Source organism: Podarcis gaigeae (genome assembly GCF_964106915.1).
Source record: "Podarcis gaigeae genome assembly, chromosome: 10".
In the NCBI taxonomy this organism is placed as follows: domain Eukaryota; kingdom Metazoa; phylum Chordata; class Lepidosauria; order Squamata; family Lacertidae; genus Podarcis; species Podarcis gaigeae.
The window spans coordinates 75,041,735-75,062,677 of NC_139686.1; the positions used below are offsets into that span (position 1 = coordinate 75,041,735).

At 42.6% G+C, this 20,943-nt stretch overlaps 1 protein-coding gene across 9 annotated transcripts in view; it reads right to left on the bottom strand.

Annotated features, from left to right (window-relative positions):
* LMNTD1 (lamin tail domain containing 1) overlaps window positions 1-20,943 on the bottom strand; it is a 196,627-nt gene that overhangs the window by 71,179 nt on the left and 104,505 nt on the right. For 7 of the 9 annotated variants that reach the window (XR_014555833.1, XM_083701549.1, XM_083701548.1 and 4 more), the window contains exons 9-10: window positions 20,147-20,319; window positions 16,174-16,262 (exon numbers count right to left, since the gene is read on the bottom strand). Coding sequence is in view for 7 of the 9 variants with exons in the window: in XM_083701549.1 (XP_083557675.1) it covers window positions 16,174-16,262; window positions 20,147-20,319 (262 nt within the window). In the remaining 2 variants the exon portion in view is untranslated. Of the gene's footprint in view, window positions 1-2,579; window positions 2,756-16,173; window positions 16,263-20,146; window positions 20,320-20,943 lie in introns of those variants that run through there. The other 2 variants (XR_014555834.1, XM_083701551.1) reach the window with 2 other exon arrangements.

Consider the following 20,943-nt stretch of genomic DNA (forward strand, 5'->3'; position numbering starts at 1 on the left):
GAATTGCCCAAGAAAGATGTTAAAATCTTTTTGTATGCTGCAACTGCTGCTCGAATCTTATTAGCTAAGAACTGGAAAACACAAGAAGTACCAACAGTGGAATGGATTTTTCGGAGCTAGCCAACCTGACTGGAAGAGTCCGTGACCAGAAGGAGGAGGAGTACCAGGAAGAATGGATGGAAGAATGGAAAAGCTTGCAAATACCAGATAGGCTTAGGATTTAAATATGTTTAATGCGGAATTGGAAAGAAAGAAAGATGTTAAGTGATTAAGTTAATTTTATAAGAATACTGATTTGGAAAACCGTTAAAATGAAATGCACTGAAATTCAACCAGGGAGATACGGGGAAGTCACTTAACAATGTTAATTAGATTAGTTTTAATAAGGTTATGATTATGCTTGTTTGTTTTTTGTTTGTGTGTTTAAAATTTTGTGAAAATCAATTAAAAAATTCGGAAAGAAAAAAGAACAGAACTGAGCTGAAGGGTTCAGCCAACCAGCTTATATAGAGGTCAACTACAACGCAATAGTAACAACATTCTGTAACTATCCAATCACTGAACGTCACTTTCAATTCCTTATTTGCATATGTGGACCTGAGTGAAAGCTATCTACAGTATACCCCTGCTGGCCCAGGGTGAGAACTTCAGTACATAACACTATGCTTCACCTTAAACACTGTGGCTCACTAGGAGCTGCAGGTTGTACAGAGGGTGCTATGGGCAGCACAGCTAACAACCTCATGCACTAATTTTTCCCATGTGAACTTGAGTAGGTTGGATAAAGTTATTCAAAGGAATAACAAACTTCCTGTTACCACCCCTTACAGCACCTGCCCCCCCCATTTCTGTCTTTCATGAATGTAGCCAAATGTCCTAATCACTTTGTCCTAATCACTTTGTCCTAATCACTTCCTGAATAATATTGAACTCTACCAACATGGCCCAACTTGGAATGGGGCAGCGAGTTGAGGGTGTGTCCATACATTACAGAATCTCCTTGGAGGTTACACAGTTCTTCCCTGCAGCATCCCTTCCAGGCAGCTTGTTACAAGTATGTGCAGCCATTCACCACCCATGAGAAAATAAAGAAGTATACATTTCCAGGGCACCTTTTAAAGTGTGGCTAAACTGTCTCTCAGGAGCTGAGGCCAGATCTTGCTCTCTCCAATAGTGTTCCAGGCTTCAGCCAGTTTGGACTCACACATGATAAATATAATACTTAAGAAAAGCCATGAACTGGAAATATAACAGCCCACCCCAATATGCCCACCCCTTTTTCATTTAGTGTAAACAGGACCTATTCACCTAGTGACTTAATGAAGCCAATCTAGTGATGCGCTTGGATGTGCAAAATGGCCCAAATGGTAACGAACGTGTGTCTCTATACAGGCAACTCCCTATTTATGCAGGGATTACCTTCTAGCCTCCTGCACATTTAGGGAAATGTATGTAAATAGGGAGGGACGTAATGGTCAGGGGTCCCTTTACCTTTTATGGAAATGGAGAGCACCCCCACTGTACCTCTGGCTCGTGAGGAGACCCTCCCTGGAGCCCTATATGCTCAGTCATGCGTGAATTGAATGTACATAAATGGGGGGATGCCTGTATTTAATAAATTACTGTTTTGTTTAATTTGATCCTGACCTTTTTTTTTAAAAAAAAATACATTCACTGAAACAGGACAAATTGTTATTGATCTTTATTTTCTTGATCTGATCTTGAGGGACCTAGCTGGATAATTCAGTTATCCAATCATCAATATTAGAATTTAATGTAGATATTTTACAATTCATTGCAAATCATCAATGTATAGTAAACAGCAAATGATTTTTTTAAAAAACCGTTTTTGAAGTCTCTCATTATTTAGATAGCTTAGTGTCCACTTAAGACTTCAATGTCTTGAGCAGGCTTCCTCAACCTCAACCCTCCAGATGTTTTGAGACTACAATTCCCATCATCCCTGACCACTGGTCCTGCTAGCTAGGGATCATGGGAGTTGTAGGCCAAAAAACATCTGGAAGGCCGAGTTTGAGGAAGCCTGGTCTTGAGAATAAGCCCCTCTGAAAATAATGGAATTTATTTCTGAGTACAAGATTGAAATGTATTTCCATCCATGGTATTATACAACCTTAGACTTATTTACATAAAGAAAAGTTCTCTCTCTCTTTTGCGTTTGTCAATAAGTTGCATAAAGTACATCAATCAGAATAACAGATGGCATATTGGCTAACACAGATCCCAATCCATTATTTGTAATGAAGGCAACAGGATTTTTTGCATGATGAAAAAGTAGCACTTTCCCATATTTTAGTTGGCATTGTTTGTAGGTAACTAAACCTATTATGAATAATATTTTTTTCTCTAACAGGAAAAGGTATCTTGAATTTCTTATGGTAGCATATTAATCCTATGAACAGCTAAGTCGATGAAATACCATTTTCAAGCAGGGTTAAAAAGCCAAAACTATATTTTTGGTTTTTCACTTCAGCTAAAGAAGTAACACACATTTTGGTTTTGTGTGGATTACTGACCCTACGTTTTAAACTACTAACATCTGAACCAGTACTGAATGGTACCTTTTTTGCTGACTTTGGAGATTAATGATCACAATTCTCCTTTAAAAATGTTTTTACATCACCAAGTTGCCTTACAAAGTTGGCTCTCTTTCTTTGCATGTTCTAAGAATACATGACTGGATGTCTCAACCTGGGGCCTCCCATTGTTCATAAGATTAAAGTACTCTTTTCTCCGCCTAAAGAAACATAAAATTGCAATACAATTGTGAGTAGCTCATTGGGAAGTGGCTGAAGGAGAGAGGCAGACTGGGCTAAGGATTCTGGATTTTGTTGCTGCTGTTTGAACTGGAGAAATGAACCCATTGCTACTGAAAAGTAATGGCAGAGCATGACACTTTAGTTACATGTATCAGGACCTGTTCATGTCCTATCTAGAGTAGTATGAGCATTGCCATCCCATAGTTGCTTTCAACTGTTCTAGGTATTATCTGCAAATTCTGTTCGTGTAATTGATGTTTATTTCATGGTTACAAAGTAAACTAGTAATTCTGCTTCTTAACAGGGGGCGCCAATCTACTTAGCCACATTAGAAAATTTTGTAGATGTTTCTGGTGGTAGTCTAGGAGCAACAATGCTTGTCAGTAACCAAGCTGTTGTAAAAATCACGACCAGTGTCAACTCCGGGCTTGGGAGGGCACTTAGGCAAGAAATCTCCACGGCCCTCCCTCCTCTCTTGGTGTGGCACCCTCCTCACCAGCAGGTTTGTAGACACTTGCCAGTGGGTCATCTACTGAAGTGTGGCTACTTGGAAGATGCACAAGTAGGCTGATCCTTGACGCCAAATGGGGCCTTAACCCTTAACCCTTAAGTTATTCTCAAGGAATCTGACTGTTCATGGACTCTCCCATTAATTGCTCTTCAGGTAGTAATAGTAGTACAGGTAGTAATAAATAATAATAATAATAATAATAGTAGTAGTAGTAGTAGTAGTAGTAATATTTATACCCTGCCTATCTGGCTGGGTTTCCCCAGCCACTCTTGGATACTAGGGACTCCAAACTTGCAATAAGTCACAGTCTGCTGGAAATTTGGTTGAGAGGCTACTGTCTGGTAAATGGAAGCCATTTGATTCACATGATTTATTGGTTTTTCACCACGATTTGAACCAGTATCTTCCACACATCATTTTAAACCAATAGCAGAAGCAGCTTCCCTCCCTCCCTCCCTCCCTCCCTCTCCCTCTCTCTCTCTCTCTCTCTCTCACACACACACACACGTATGAGTAGGCATGGCCCTTTACAGTGTACAAGAGGTTAAGTTCCTGCCCCGAGGAGCTTACAATCTAATATTTGGCACAAAGGAATGGGAGGGAAGCAAAGGCAGGGGTAAACGGAAAAGAACACATGATGGTTTCCATTACACATACTTAGGCTGGGATTTTATGAGGTTACCAAGGAATATCGTGGAGTGAGAAAAATAGCAGAAAGCTGCTAACAGAGAGACACAGGACCCCAACACGGAGAAAGAAATACGAGAACACAGAGCTTTCCATAACTGAAACATTGGAAGATAGGAAGGAAGAAAATCATATGAGCACAGAATTGTGGCCAGTTACAGGTGCCACATAATACCCATTCCACATGTGAAAAAAATTATTCTTTCAATGTGGTGGCATCTACACTTTGGAATTCAGACAAACATCTCACGTCTTCCCCTTTTCTCAATATCTGATCAACCCAAAACATGGCTCCGTCACACAAAAATTTGAAGCAAGCTTGAATTTCAAAACTGCACATTTAAACTGCACCGTTTCTTAACATTTTTAAACCTTAAGTACAAAACTTATCCACTTCTAGAGAAAACAAAGATCTCTAACAGGAGGGCTATTTCAGAAGGCTATTTCAGAGTCCTGTCAAGAAGAAAGTGCTGCCCAGGCCTTCTTCCTGGCACGAGCCTGACTGGTCAACCCTTTTCACAATTTGAGACCATGCTAGGGTTCTTTAAGGTGCCTGGTATTAGACTTAGACTACAGGTGGGTGCTACCTTTATACTAAAAAATAACCTCTGGACCTAACGATCCCTCATAACCAGTCGTTCGCTTTCCTTGCTACTGAGCTGCCAGCGGCACAAAGTGTTAAAGTTTGTTGGGTCGTATAATTTTGACTCACTGAGTCTGCTGCAACGGCCCTCCAATAAATTTGATTTATTGCCACTCCGACAAACTTCAATGGCGCCCACACATTTTTACTCTGTGCGCTGCCACTCTCCTCAGTGGCCGGATAATAGCAGAGTTCACACACAGCATAAAATGGTTTGTCTGTGTTGACGTGGTGTCTTGAATAACTCAGCTCGACACCAGGCTTCTAATCTAAAACTCTCCTGCCAATTCGCCTGGTGCACACTGGATCACCAGTCCTTCCTCGCCCCCAGAATACAGTCAACCGAAATTCCTGGCTGGCTCACCAAACTGTTATAAGAAAAAAAAACTGCCCCTTTTCCCTTATGGGGTATTCAAGAGCCCATATAGGAGGAAGAAGAAAGGGTTGAGGCGGAAGAAGCAGAGAAAACTAGGCAAAGAAAAGGAAGAGGAGAGATCAGAGCAGATGGTGTCCGTTTTTACACTGAAGAAGATGGCAAATACTATATTTAAGCAGACCATAAAAATGTTGAGCCCATTTGCTTGGTCTGTTCTATTGGGATAGCCACCATTAGCTTGAACTAAATGGGCTAATGCCATAAGAAAAAGCAGTTGTGTGATGGTCTTTAGAACACAAGATAAAATGCATCCATTGGGTTTTTGAAATGCGCTGCCAGCTGGACTTCAGCAGTTTACGGGCCCATACGAAAACTCAATGTGTGCTGAATTCTGCATGTACCAGCAGTTATCACATGGCCAGCACCGCTTAAAGCGCTCGCAGCTCACAGCCCATGCACCATGCACCATGCCAGAGCTGACTGCAGAAATGGGCCAGAACTTCTCTGGTCCAATCTAATCTCATTCTCTCCTTATTTGAGACATACGTTATAGTTCACAGTACTCCATCTCTCTATGCTTGATACCCACAGCTGCTCTCCCAACTTATTATGTACAATCTGCCGTTCTATCAGTGATCAACAATCAGACTGACTACCGAACCAGACCTCAGCATAGGTTGGGACTGAGCAGCTTGGCTGTGGTGTAAAGTATTATTCTCTGCCACCCCACCCAAACTTCTTCCTGAATTTCCTATCTGTTTAGGGTTGCTATACATCCAGACATACACAGAATACTGCTGCAGGAAGCAGTGTCCAGGAGGAAAGCGGCCAAAATGTCTGGGAAAATCCAGTCGAATAGCAACCCATGTTGGCAGTGCTGTTTTTGGTGGGTGTAATTTTTTAAAAAGCTCAAAAACATATTTTTTTGCAATTTTGCCGAAAAAGTTCAACAAATTTGGGCAAAACTGAAAGAAAAAACTTTTGTGTCTGGATTTTCATTTTTAAAAATATGGCAACCCTCTATCTGTTACATTCTGAACTTTTCTTCTGTCATCATGTGGACCAGCAAGTTAATATTTATAACACCAAAGATGTGATACTCAAGAAGTAAAATGATGCCCCAGATTCACTACTGTGATGTAAAGGCAAACGCACACATTATAAATAGGCCTCAGTATGTAAATATATGAACATATTTACCGCCTGAAGGTATTTCTGTCCAAAAGCATTAAGGTGCCACACACACTAAACATACCACTAAGCAGCATGGATTTTTTAAAATATGCAAGCACCATCATACTAACTGCACTACAATGCCAAGAATGTCATCAGTAGCAGCAAAGATAACATACAAGGAATTCATATGTCTATAAATAAAAATACGGGACTGTGGAAGAGAAAAATTCAGCTAACAAGAAAGGTGCATCTAATACTTCAGCGACTCCTCTATTTCAATTCTGAAATACATGCCACTGTCTACACAAGTCTCATTAAGTCCTCTAAGAGGAAAATCTATGCAAAAATTAAGCTGTTTGGCTTAAGTAAAATGATAAGTACCCTCCAGATAATCCCATCACTGACAGAATCTTAATCAGATTTATGGCCCCAGAAGTACTCTCTATCATCTCAGCATACTAAGGTTATACACCATTGTCAACCAATATAGCAGATGGTGTGGCAATCTATAGCTGACTATTGCAATGGGGCCTTTCCCCAATTAATAGTCCCCCTCCATCCAACCTCTGGGAATTGCATACGTATTGCTGATACTTTTCTTGCTGCCCTCAAATCCTATGCTTCTATAGCTAGATTTCAAGCACGTGATCCCAGTGATCACAGACAGGAGGAGAAGTTATGCTACGACTAGAGTAGACCACGTCATTACTGAGGAGGCAAGTTTAGTCACTGTCTGAAAACTATCCCTGCCTCTGGGTCTGCCCTGACCAGATGGATACAGGTATCAACAAGGGTGTCCCACATGACCTGAAGGTGCTGCTGTGCAATGCCAGGACAATGATTCATAAGACCACTGCCATCCATGAATTGATCATGGATGGAGGACTTGACCTGGCATGTGTAACAGAGACCTGGTTGGACATGACATGTTCTTGCCATTGCTTGTCCGCCAGGTTTCTCTTACACACAGCAACCCAGGTCATGTGGGGAAGGGGATGCAGTGATTTTTAGGAAGTCATTAGTTTGCACCAGGCAACTTACTGAGGAGACCCAGTTTTCTGAGTGCATGTTCTGGAAGTTGGACAATAAGGGCAGTACAGGATTCCTATTGGTGTACCGGCATCTCTGCTTCCTGCCTGAGCTGCTTCAGGTTGTGAAGGATGTTCTCCTGGAGACACTTAGTTGGGTGGTCCTAGGGGATTTTAACATCCATGCTGACACACCCCTACAAGTGGCCGCTCAGGACTTCGTGTTTCTGAGGGGTGGGGTAGGCAGTTGTGGGGGACTCCCTGGTCTTGCATGGGGCAACTATGCTCCTGAATGACCAGGTGCATGCACAGCCTGGGAGTCGTTTTGGACTCACAGTTGTCCATGGAACAACAGGTTAATCCTGTGTCCAGGGCAGCTGTCTACCAGCTCCATCTGGTACAACAATTGAGACTCTACTTGCCTGCGCACTGCCTTGTCAGAGTGGTACATGCTCTGGTTATCTTCCGCTTGGACTACTGCAACGTACTCTATGTGGGGCTACCTTTGAAAGTGACTCAGAAACTACAACCAATCCAGAATGCAGCAGCTAGACTGGTGATTGGGAGCAGCTGTTGGACCATATAACACTGGTGCTAAAGGATCTTTACTGGCTCCCAGTACATTTCCAAGCACAATTCAAAGTACTGGTGCTGACCCTTAAAGCCCTAAACAGCCTCGGCCCTGTATACCTGAAGGAGCATTTCCATTCCTGGACACTGAGGTCCACCTCCGAGGGCCTTCTGCTGGTTCTCTCACTGAGAGAAGTGAAGCTACAGTGAACCAGGCAGAGGGCCTTCTCAGTAGTCGTGCCCTCCCTGTGGAACATCCTCCCATCAGATGTCAAGGAGGTAAGTAACTATGCAACCTTTAGAAGACATCTGAAGGCAGCCCTGTATAGGGAAGGTTTAAATGTTTGATGTCTTACTGTGTTTTAATTTGTTAGAAGCCACCCAGAGTGGCTAGGGTAACCCAGTCAGATGGGCGGCCTATAAATAAATTCATCATCTAGTGTAGCTTGAGTGTTATGAATCTGTTGCAGCAAGTTAGGCTGAGTGGACTTTTCTTTGGTCTACAGGGCCAGCCTTACTAGACCATAGTTGGCCTGCCAGTTGCTGAGGGCCATACCTCAAACACATTAAATGCCTCACACATTAAAACTCTGAAGCACACACACACTTACACTGTGGCCCAGTTTGGACAATTATGTCAGCTTAATAGGCTGATATCCTGCATCCTGCAGGATCCCTAGACTATAGTAAGTCAGGAAGTCCCCAGATGGCCATAGTTTCCCATTTGGTTTGAACTGGGAAACTATTGTTACCAGGTTCAGAACAAGCCAGGATCTTAAACCATATTTTAAAACTGATTTAAGTTACCAGCCTGTTTGGAACCTGGCATCTATAGTTTCCCAGTTCATGTAAAACAGGAAACAATGGCTAATTGGAGACTTTCTGGCTTATTGTGGTGTGTCCAGAAAGAAGGCTGGAAGGACATCTTCCAAAAACGTTTTATGTAATATACATACATATAGATCAATTATACAAGATATTTCATGCATCTAAGCTAATATTTGTTAAGATTTAATGCCTACCTTAAACACTAAGAATAATTGCACTCCTAGTTCAACACAAAACTAAAAAATGAGGACTCTACTATGAAAAGCCAGTGTGATGTAGTGTGTTTTCTGGACACAGCATCCTTAGACCAGCCATGATCTCTCAGGTAAGGCTGTTGTGAAGATTAGATAACCCCACCCTTACTGCTCTAAGCACCATGTGCCCCAACCAAATACCCACAGGAAACCAGAGATGTAGACTGCACAGCTGCTGCCAGCCACTCACTAGCAGGCATGGAAAGCAGAGGGTACCAGCACAGGAACACATCTGGACTATGGGGTCCATAGTGATGAACAGGGCAACTGAACCCTGAAATGTGTGAATGTGCCCATTGCCAGCTACACCAAATATTTCTAAGGAATCCCATTGGTTTGTAATCCATTATTATTATGTTAGCTCCTTAAAGACTAACACAGCTTTTGTGGGATAAGCTTTTGTAGGAATAGGCTCACTTTGTTAGATGCATCAGATGGGTAGAGATCCAAGATGGCAAACGGCACTTAGTCAGCGTGAATGTGAGCTCTCTGACTTATTTTTGTCTTTTATCCTTCAAAGTTGTTTTAATGAGTATAGAAACCTATTAATTTTTTTTTAACCTTAGTTTTTAATTTTTAGTTTTAGTTTTAGTGCTAATTGGTAAGTAGGAGGATGCCTCTTTCTATCAAGGAGACAATCATTGACCCTGAAACTTGGGGCGGCTGCATGAAGAGAGAAATGACTAAGCAATTATACAGCCCTGCTCATGGGAGAGGAACTGGGAAACGTGCCAGAGATTCCGGAGATTTAGACGCCACAGAGGAACTGAGATGCCTGCCTCTTGCTAAACAAACAAAATTTAGTGAATCTGAAAGTACAAAGACTGTCTTTAATGTTCCGGTTTCAAACTCTTTCTCACTGCTAGCAGAGATGAATGACGGGGAAGCTATTGCGAAGGAACCTTTCGATAACCTGCCTATTAAGCCTGCAAGCAATGGTAATACTGGTATCCACATGTATGACTGCACTAGAGCCCGTGAAAGTTGTATTGATGAGATGCTATTTGAACACTCGACTACTCTAGACCTAGTTGCTAAAACAGTGGACTGTATCTTTAAATACATAAAAGACATCCGAGGATCCTTGGAGAAGATTATCTCGCTTGTATCCCTAACAGGTAAAGACAGTTCCCCTGATGTATCACCTGAGATGAAATCCATACAATTGTCCAGAGCACCCGTTTTACCTCACACCTCCTGTACAATTTCTCAAGTTGTTGGCAATCAGAAAAGTGAGCAAAGTGAGCAAAATAAGAAGGAACAACACTATGCACCTCCTTACAAACTGCTGCTCCAAGCTACTAAAATTTGCTTAACGGTTTGCCCCTTTAGAGGCAAGGTGATAAACTGGCATTATAAGCGTGATATAAGGAGACACCTAGCGGAGCTCCTGGGGGTAATCCCTAGCTCTATTGACCTGAAGCATTCTGTCCATATTAGCAGCAGACCTCAGAGGCAGAGAGTGCTGCTCTCCTTTAAAACCAAAAAGCTCCCTGCACTTATTATGTCCTCAAGAAGCCTTCTAATTAACTATGGAATCTTTGCTACAAGAGTCTTTACCAATACCAAGATCTGCCCCCTCTTACCAAACTGCCTGCTCAAAAAGAAAGCAGACAAGTCTGAGGGTTCGCCAATTGCCACGACTCCAACTCCCCTGGCCGCAGATCTAATTAGCTGGACTGACCCCCCCCCCCCGCCTCCACTGACAAAGGCTATACATCTGGAGAATTCTACGGAGCGTGAGTTACTTCTATCCTTCTCCCAATTGCCAAAACTGGAGCGAACGGAGATAACGGACAGACTGGATGAATTGCTACTCTGTCTCCGTAACTCAGAAGATCATGTTCAGGTAAATAAGATGAATTTCTCACCAATTGAAGAGCAGTCTACACAAGCCCAAGTGGAACCCGTTTTAACGACCTTTGATCGGCAACCTGGCTGTACACGGCCTCGGGATGTCAAGCCTGGGCAGGATATAGTGAAAGATTCGACAACCCTCTGGTCAAACTCGGAAGCTGTGGCAAGACTGAATGCTCTTTTGGAGGCAAACCGAAAAGGATGTCTTCCACCTGCCTTACACTGCATGTTCCCTACAGCAACCGCTGACCCAAAAGGCCCACCCCTCTCAATTTTAGAGCATACCTTAAATGCAGAGTCTATGGACCTGTCGCTAAGTGATACCCCCGTGCACCAGAACCCATCCCCGCAGCCACCAAAAATTAAGCCTCAATCCATGGCTGCTGCTGCTGCGGTAAGTGGTGTTTGGAAATTGCCGGGTAAGCAAGCTACAATTACTTCCTTCTTCCAGCCTATTGCCCCCCCTCGCCGCACGCATTCCCACAAGGCCCGGCATGACTCGAAGGGGTGACCAGGAGATCGCTTACTTTCTTATCCTGGAATGTAGCTGGCATTAAACCTAAGCTGATGGACCCATCCTTTGTCGCCTACATAAAAGGCAGTCGTATTCTTTTACTGCAAGAGACCTGGGCTTGTGAGGGCTTCTCCTTATCAGGGTATAAGGGCTTCTACCTGAATGCACACCAGAATTCACTATCACCTGGTAGACCACAAGGTGGACTGGCTACCTTAGTTTCTTTGGCCTTAAATCTGCAGGTGGAACAAATCGACATCCAGTCGTCATCCATGCTGGGTGTAAAGCTACAAACAGCGGAGGAAGTGTTCGTGGTGATTAATGTTTATTTGCACCCAACCTACAAGAAAAACCTGGTGGACCAAAGATGGAGGGGAATTCAACTGACTCTTGAAACTCTCCTAGAGAAATGTCCTGAAGCCTCCTTCCTAGTTGCAGCAGATTTCAATGGCCGATTGTCTCACTCTGATAAATCATTATTTGCTAAATATAATAAATATCCCCCACTACCCATTTTAACCTCAGACCTTTTACCCAGGAATTTTAAAGACAGTGTTGCTACATACGCAGGTTTTAAATGTAGACAAACTTTGATGTCTCTTAATTTTCACCTTTTAAACGGAGCTCTCAGTTCTGATTACCCTGCCGAATTTACTTTCTGGTCAGGCTCCCGAGCCTCTACCATAGATTTTATTTGGACATCAGTAGACCTAATTCCCAAAATTTCTAACTTTAGGGTGGTAACGAGGCTGGAAAGTGACCATTTTCCATTAGAACTCTCTCTGACCCTGGATGGAGAATTGGCTACCTATTCCTGTGTGCCTATTACAAATAACCAGCTTCAGATGAGGCCCACTGCCTTAAAATGGACCGACAATTTGGCTCAACGGATAAATGAACTCCTTCGGTCTGACCAACTGCAAGAGACAAGGGACTCCCTTGTCCAGGCAGTTGAGCCACTGCCAATGTATGACAAATTAGTAGATCTGCTAAAACCTTCGTTGACTAAGGCCTCGGTAATGAATAGTAACCATTTCTCTCATAAAAAGTGGTTTGACGAGGAATGTAGACACTTCAAGAACAACCTATATAATGAATTCTTGGCATATAGGGCATCAAATGACCCCGCACCTAGCAGTCACCTTATGAACCTCAAGAGAAGGTATAAAGCACTATTAAAGGAAAAGAAGCTTGCGGCAGAAAGAAATGATTGGAACAACCTTCTAAAAGCTGCAGAAAATAGAAATCCCTCCTCCTTTTGGCACCAAATTTCTCAATACCTGGGTAGACCGTGGTCAAGGATAGAACCCCAAATTTCAGCTGACACCTGGGAAAGCTTCTTCTCCGATTTATATGCAGCTCACGCTGCCAGTGGAGAAAGGATAGAATTGGCCCCCTTGCCTGAGTGGGATCCTGTTACCTGCTCTGAAGTGGAAACACTTATAGGCCAATTTGAGGCGGGCAAGGCACCCAGAGACGATCTTATCTCCATAGATGTTATTAAAGCCAATAAGGATTGGTGGTGTCCACCCTTAGCAGCTCTTTTTACTTATATAAACAAAACAGCACAATTTCCTCCAAGCTGGAACTCTGCACTGATTGTGTTAATCCACAAGAAAGGGCCACGCACAGACCCGGCCAATTTTAGACCAATTAGCCTGCTAAATGTTATCGGGAAGATCTATTCAAGATTTCTACTTAACAAATTAACGACCTGGATGGAAAGCAACAACATCATCGCAGAGGAACAGGCGGGTTTCCGCCTTGGAAGATCAACAACAGACCAAATCTTGATCCTAAATCACTTGGCCACCAAGTATGCTGACAATGGCCTAAAAGCCCTCCACGTCGCCTTTATAGACTTTAAGCAGGCCTTTGATCTAATTCCCAGGAACCAGCTATGGGCAAAATTGGCAGCGACATCTATCGACCGCCGCCTTCTCCTGCTGATTATTAATTTGCATACAAATAACTTCCTGAGGATTAGGCTAGATAGCAAGGGGCTAGTCTCCAATCCGGTTGCCACCACTAGGGGGGTAAGACAGGGCTGTTTGCTTGCCCCTGCCCTGTTTAATTTCTATATTAATTCGCTAGTGGTGCATATGGCAAATACTGATTTACATCCACCAAAACTGGCAGGACGAGCCTTGAATGTCTTGCTGTATGCGGACGATGCCGCCCTATTACCTACGTCCCCCATCGGATTAAGGAGGATGCTTCGAGCTCTTCATGAATATGTGACCCAACATGAGCTCCAACTAAATTATGCCAAGACCAAAATAATGGTCTTTGCCGCTCGACCGAAACCTAATTTATGGTCAATTAATGGTATTCCTTTAGAGCAGGTCAGCTGCTTCAAATACCTGGGTCAGGTTGTTAGATCAAATAGCTCCTTCTTGGCGCACAGAGAATACATAGCCTCGAACACATCGAAAGCAGCCTTGGTGATTAGAACCCTGTACTCTAAGAAACAGGCACAAACTGTCAAAGTTGCCTTGCGACTCTTTAAAATGAAAGTCCTCCCTCTTCTACTGGTGGGCATTGCCTTGGGCTCACGTAGGGACTTTGAAAAATTGGAATCTATCCAAACCCAATTCCTCAGGGCCATACTCAGGATCCCCCCCTCCGTGGCAGGTGTGATCATGAGATTGGAAACCGGTTGCCAAGCCTTTAGGTATGTGGCCCTGAAAGCGAAGTTATGGCTTTGGCTTAAGCTTTGCTTCAGACCGGTGGGTTTGGCCCCCTTGATTCTGAGGGATAACTTTAAATCTCCATGGGAAGGGGAGATAGTGGAGGAAGTGCAGAAGTGCGGGTTGTCCTCCCTTTATATAGAGTCCATGACGTATAGCCACGCAAAGGCGGTGATCGCCCAAAGATTAAGGGATATTGCGAGACAGGAGGACATAGCCCGTGTGAAACCAGGGCTGTTTCTGGGGGAGCAGATGTATCGGGCTGCTCCAGCTCGCTACCTGGCGGATATCCACTACGTGGAATACCGCAGACTATTTACCGCGGCTAGGCTGAATGTTCTTGACTCGGCGGTTCTGAAGGGAAGATATGGAGGAGTCCCATATGACCAGAGATTATGCCATTGTGCGTTGGGTGAGGTAGAATCCACAGAGCACATTTTAATGAGCTGTCCCTTCTACAACGATTTAAGACAGTATCTTATAACCCCATACTTACCCCAGCTTAGTCCCCGACAAAGAGGAAAGCAGACAGCATATCTGCTAAATAAGTCTTCTAGGAAAACAACTTTGTCAGTGGCTAAATTCCTTTTCCTGGCACTCAAGCATCGGAAACGTACAAATGAATGCCTTGATGTGGGTTATCTGTGAGATGTTTAGTGCTGTGGCCCTACCTTATTCATGTACCCCTATGATGTTTTAGTTCATAATTCTGTATTGTGTTTTATTTCTGTGTTTTATTTCTGACTATCGGTCGAATAAAGGAAATTGATTGATTGATGCATCAGATGGTCTGGTACACAGGCATGCCTTTCCACTTTGTGGAATTGCATAGAGACTACACAACTGGGGTTGGCTATAAATTCAGAGTTGCTTTAGAGCAGTGTTTCTCAACCTATTTCTGACTTTCCCCTTCCAAACATGTTTTCTTCCTGTCACCCCCTGTCCTACTGGTAGAAGGGTAGATATTTAAATGTGGGGGTCTTTTTGTAAATAGAACAATTTAATTCATACCGGTAATTTTTATAATTTATACAAAAGACAGTTACATAAAAAATTATACTTTAAGTACTTCTCAATCAATGTGACCCTTGTGGTTGATGACCAGAAACAAGCTTTTTTATATCTAGTTCTATTGCTGTGAGAGATAACCACACCATGCACCTTGCTGTGAGGGATAACTGCACCCATGGACTTGCCCGTGACAAACGAGATGCTTGGTGCACGCAGCGGAGGAGTGCGGAAGTGGGAGGGAGAAGGAAGCGGAAGCGACACTGACACAGAGTGTGCGTGGTGCTCCATCCACTGGGAAGCATAGTCACTTCTCTGTTCACTCTGCTTCTCTGTTTTTTATTTTCTTCATTTCTTTTCTGTTTTATTTTCTCAGTCACTTCTGTTTCCTTCACTTCTCACTTCCCTCTGTGGCCCCATGTCTTATGCTATGCGCTCCCCCCCCCCCATTTACATGATTATCACCTGCGGCCCCCTTGGAATATTCTGGGGGGCCCCAAGGGGTAATTTGGCCCCTGGTTGAGAGATGCTGTGTTTGAGTTTATGTTGTAGGAAAAGATCTGCTTGATGATTAAAAAGTGAGATGATGTTTCTCCACACACAGGTATATTGAATCAGAGACTTGCTGCACCATTTTGCCTTCACTCAAAACTTGCTCACTGCTCTTCTCATTCGGACCCTGTCCTTTCTTGGCATGCTGCCCTTCACTAGCTTCCCAGCTCCCTTTGCATCCAACACATACTTGTCCTTAGCTTTAAAGCTCTCTGTGGCAGATGCCATTTTTTCTGTCTCCATAGCCTTATACGTCTCAAATCTTCTCCTTTAGCTCCACAGCCCTCCTCTCCCCAAAGATGTCTTGCTCCCTTGAACAGCTCCATCCATTCATTCTCTGATGCTCAGAACTCACTCCTAAAACACCTGCGTGCTGCCGCATTTCTCTTTCTTCAAACTCAAATAAAAACTCATTTTTATCAATAAAAAAGCCTTAGGCTCATGACTTTTAGTCTTTCATGTGACAAATGAAATCAATCCAAAGTATGTAAGTGAAAAAGCATTTGTTCACCTCTTGTTACCTTTGTCTTTCCCATTCCTCCTCTCTGCTGATTTGCTACTTGTTTTCCACTCCCCTCCCTCATCTACACACCCTCGTTTTATACTGTGTAAGCTCCTTGAGGCAGTGAACTGATTTTGTCTTTTTTTGTTGCCATGCACTCTAAATTTGTAATAACAATCAAACATGTCATGGTTACTTACTCCTGCTGAACGAGTTGGTCTTATTCTGTTTTTCCTGTTACTGTCTTCTCCTGGCTTTATGCTATGACTGCTTCCTGGGCAGAGAAGGCCTGTGGAGAGAAAACAAAAGCAAACTTATGTGCACTACTTTTAAAAGAAAAAGAAATGGGGGGGGGGGAGGGAGATACTGCCTTTTCACTAACATTATAGCAGATCTTTAAATATATATATTTTAAATAAAATTCCAACTCCTTAGGATTTAAAACTTGTTACTAATGTGTACATCTATTCAAAGGTCCTAATGCCTCAAAAGTATATTTCTGTTCTTTAAAACAGAATAAAATTTTATTCTGGTTCCTTTAAAGACTGTTATAAATCTTTTAACGTTTAGCAAACAAGTCTGCAACAGAAACTATATTTAAGCACATTTATTTCCCAATAGGCTGAAGATAACCATTTTCATCTTCCTGAGTAAGAGCAGTAAGAGCTGTTTGACAGTGGAATTTGCTGCCAAGGAGTGTGGTGGAGTCTCCTTCTTTGGAGGTCTTTAAGCAGAGGCTTGACAACCATATGTCAGGAGTGCTCTGATGGTGTTTCCTGCTTGGCAGGGGGTTGGACTCGATGGCCTTTGTGGTCTCTTCCAACTCTATGATTCTATGATTCATTTTCATTTCCACCTGCCTCTCCCTGTTGTGACAGTTGGGTCTATGGATGTGTCCAGAGTATCTTCTAATCCTGTTTTGTTAGATGAATGAATTTTGAGTAATGTAGACAGGTTTGCAAGCAATTTACCCTAATGTAATGCATTTCTATACATTATTTTCACAAATATATTCATTTCATGCACATTTCCCCCTAATATATGTATTTTTGTAAACACTGGTTGGCTGGAGAACTGCATCGCATAATTTGGATAAGTGAGAATTTTGAAAGATAGCTGTGTTTCAGTTCTTATTTTGTTTTGGAAACTGCAAATTTGATAAATCTGGTTTTAAATAAGAACAGAATCAAATTTCTACCTCATCCCTATCTCTGAAACCGAGGGCTTGAGCAAATGATTGCCATTCAATTCCAGGTGTTCTTGGAAGAGGCTGCTTATCTCAGTTCAGGCCTGGGTTTAAACTTTTTGGTGTAGAAACTGCCTTGGTAGATAACCTATGCTGGGATAAGAACTGGGGGAGTTCAATATCAATGAGATAAAAAAATGCAACTTAAAACTTAGCGCTTAAAAGTGAATGTGCCATGGATTGCTGTCTCCGTAGAGCACCTCCTTTGTGGTGTCCATAGGTTTCAGTACAAATTAAACAGACAAATTCTCTTAAATAAAGCTATTAATCATTGTTTTCTTGGACTCCAAGTTACACAATGTGGCTATAAAACTGCTGGTAAATATAGTAGGTTTGCAGAAAAAATGCAGTATCTTAATAGCCACATATTTCAAAATCACCGATCTGCCAAATGATCATTAATAGCCATAATGCATTTCAAACAATAGTGAATTATTTGCACTGAAATAAAAGAATAATAATGATTGTATTTGTCTATTTGTTCTCCACAGAAGGAAAAATACATTTTGTTATGGGTTTCTATGAAGACTTGCCAGAAAAAAGAATCACTACAGCTTCCAATACACAGTGAAACAATTTTGTAACATCCTTGTTATTAGTTCATAATGTGGATTAAAAACAAAACTAAGTTAAGCACTTTTAGGCAACATTAGCTCTCAGTAGGAAAGAATGGGGTGCAATGTTAAATACAAAATAGCAAATTTACAGCACCTACATTATCACAGTAAACATTACAATAAATTTGTACAGTGGGTCCAGGGGCGATCTACTCTGAAAAGGATCAAGTGTCAGGGGCCCTGAGGAGACTTTAGTCCAAATTGCTTAAAGGTTCTAGGTCTAGTAGACCCAATTTGAGTCGTGTGACTCAAATTTATTATTTTTTTGTTGCATGTTTTTTAACAATCCCAGCGTTTGAGAGTAAGTAGCACAGAAATGTGTGGTGATCTACCATGGAACAGCCCCATTGAAGAAGATAGCAGTGGTTAACCAGACTTTGCTGCTGGTTGTGAAGGGCCCCCCATGACTGTTCAAGCTTCAGAGCTCCCAAAATGTAGGCCCACCACTGGATGGGTCAGCATTATTATGCAATTATGCTGAGAGAGAGTAGTTTGCCTAAGGCTATCTTGTGAAGTCATAATAGCCGAGGCAAGATTTTAAGTAGTTTCTTCCAGTTCTCACTATAACAGGTAGGGAGTGCTGAACTCTCTCTCCACCTGATGCTTTCTGCCACAACTTGTCATCCCAGGTGATTCCTCCTCAGCTGAGTTCGATTCGGTCCTCAGGACTAGTTGAGGAAAATGTCTGGGTCAGAGGTTAGAGGGTTGGGGGGGAGAGCAAAGGAAGAGATTAAAATCTCTGCACTCGAAGCCTTTCTACCCAAAATCCCACTGGAAGCATTTGAAAGTAGTCCAGATCTGCTGCTGACACCTGTAGTTCCACCCTGAAATAAAGCAAGAGATGCAATAGGCCTAGGTCAGGGGTCAGCAGACCTTTTCAGCAGGGGGCCGGTTCACTGTCCCTCAGACCTTGTGGGGAGCCAGACTACCGGACTATATATTTTTTGGAGGGGAGAACGAATTCCTATGCCCCACAAATAACCCAGAGATGCATTTTAAATAAAAGGGCACATTCTACTCATGTAAAAACATGCTGATTCCTGGACCGTCCGCGGGTCGGATTGAGAAGACGATTGGGCCGGATCCGGCCCCCGGGCCTTAGTTTGCCTACCCATGGTGTAGCTTAATGCTGAAACAAACAGCTGCCTAGTGACAGAAGACAAGCTTTACACAATGCCACCAAAAAAGCATCTTGTGAATTCTCCTAGATATCTGGATACCACACCTTTACCCAGGTCTTTTTTCCAACTGGAACTTGCTGGACCTCAGTTCCGGCACATCTCTGGTGGACACCATTGCCATTGTAAGAGAACAAGGGAGGCATTTGTGGTGAGTTCCGGTGCTTCTTTTTCTAGAAACATGGCACAGCCTTTGCCATATCTTAGAAATGAAGCATGGATTAACATGTTGTGGCTATCATAACACACACACCAGAAAACCCTTTTTGCTCCTTCTTCAGCTGCTGCTCTGCAAGCTCTGATAAGCTCCTCCCACAGCTAATCACCTACCTCAACAGAAACCCTGTTTCTGTTGTAATGAGTATGGTGTGCACTATTAGAATAGTGTGTGTTTTGAGCATTTACAATATGGGTTCTCTATACCAAATGTGTTTAATTCTCCCCTTGAAATCAGTGAAATTTAAGTGAAAAGTATCTAATTTTGGCAATGAGAGCTCTGCAGTTGAATGGCTGTGGAGTGGAGCGGAATGGCTGGTGAATGAGGCTGGATGAATGATTGTATGGGTGTCATGCTGTTTGAATTTTATAGTATATTCCATTGTAATTTTCTCTGATTTCTCTATATTATGTCTATGTATATAGATTATGTATTTTTTACCTGGTGCTATTGTACTTATTTGTACCAAAACTAACCCTCCCTCATTTCTGGCACAGACATCTAACTAAATCTAAAATAGCTATGCAGCATGCTTTTTCTTAATTTTAACCACTCCTTTTGACATGTGTCCCTGGGGACATTGAAACCTTTTCCTTCTGTGTGTATGTGTGTGTCACCGCTTTGTCTGGTGTTCACAGTATTTGAGCAGCTTCTTTGCACTTGCTTCATTAACATAGCGGGTCTCTCCCAGTGGTGGCTCAGTGTGTCATTTCAGCTTCCAAAAAGAGACACCCCTAACAACAAACATCTTGTACCAACACAACAGATGTGTTAGCAATAAGTATCGGCAAGGCTGATGCAAAAGAAGATCCTACGAGAAATCTTTTGCTCTTGTCACTTTCTCTAAATTCCTTCTGTCGGTATTTAAAAACAAACACACACCACCTTTCATTCTCTACATGTCCTTTAACTCACCGGTATCTGGATCCTGCTTTACCAGCTGAGTTCTCATTTGTCTGCCCAAGTGGCTCCCCTCAGTGCCCGCCTGGATGTATCTTCCCACAGTGTAATGGGGATGTGTGGGAGAGCTTGGGTTTTGGCACCAAGAACTTTGCACGGGGTACAGGATGGGTGGGATCTTTTCTTCCCTGTAGAAATAGAAGCAAGAGGTTTCATACAGAGTCTTTTATGTGTACTGATGCATGGGGGGGGGGGGGGTTGTACACTGCAGTGCCCACTACAAATGACAGGGTTCTCTCTGTACATTCCCATTATCATTTATTTGGTTTAGTATCTCCCTCAGAATTCCAGTTTAACTAAGAGAATTTCCAAAATAAATTTTGGAGCTGCAGAATGTGCAGTTCCCTATAGCTTGACTTTCCCTGGCATCTTTTCCCTCTTCTATGTTTTCAGTGCACACAGGTGCATTGATAAAACACTGCTGAAAAAAATTATTGATGTGATCCTATGTGAGCCCCACCCCCAATGCTATTTACCTAATTACAATTTCTCCCCCTTTAACTATTTTGCCATAGAGGAAAACTCACAGGTAACCATACGATGGCTTGCATGTTTTCTCCTGCAGGTCCCAGAGCAGCTTCACAGGAGCAGTTTTAACTTGGAAAACATTAAGGGAGGAGGGAATAAATCACTCCTCCCTCACTGATGTGATCCAGATCCAATCTGGATTGCTCACAGGTGCTATTACTTCCCTGCCCCTTAAAGTACGATCCTAAAAATAAATATTCTGATCTATTTAAATATTTTCAATA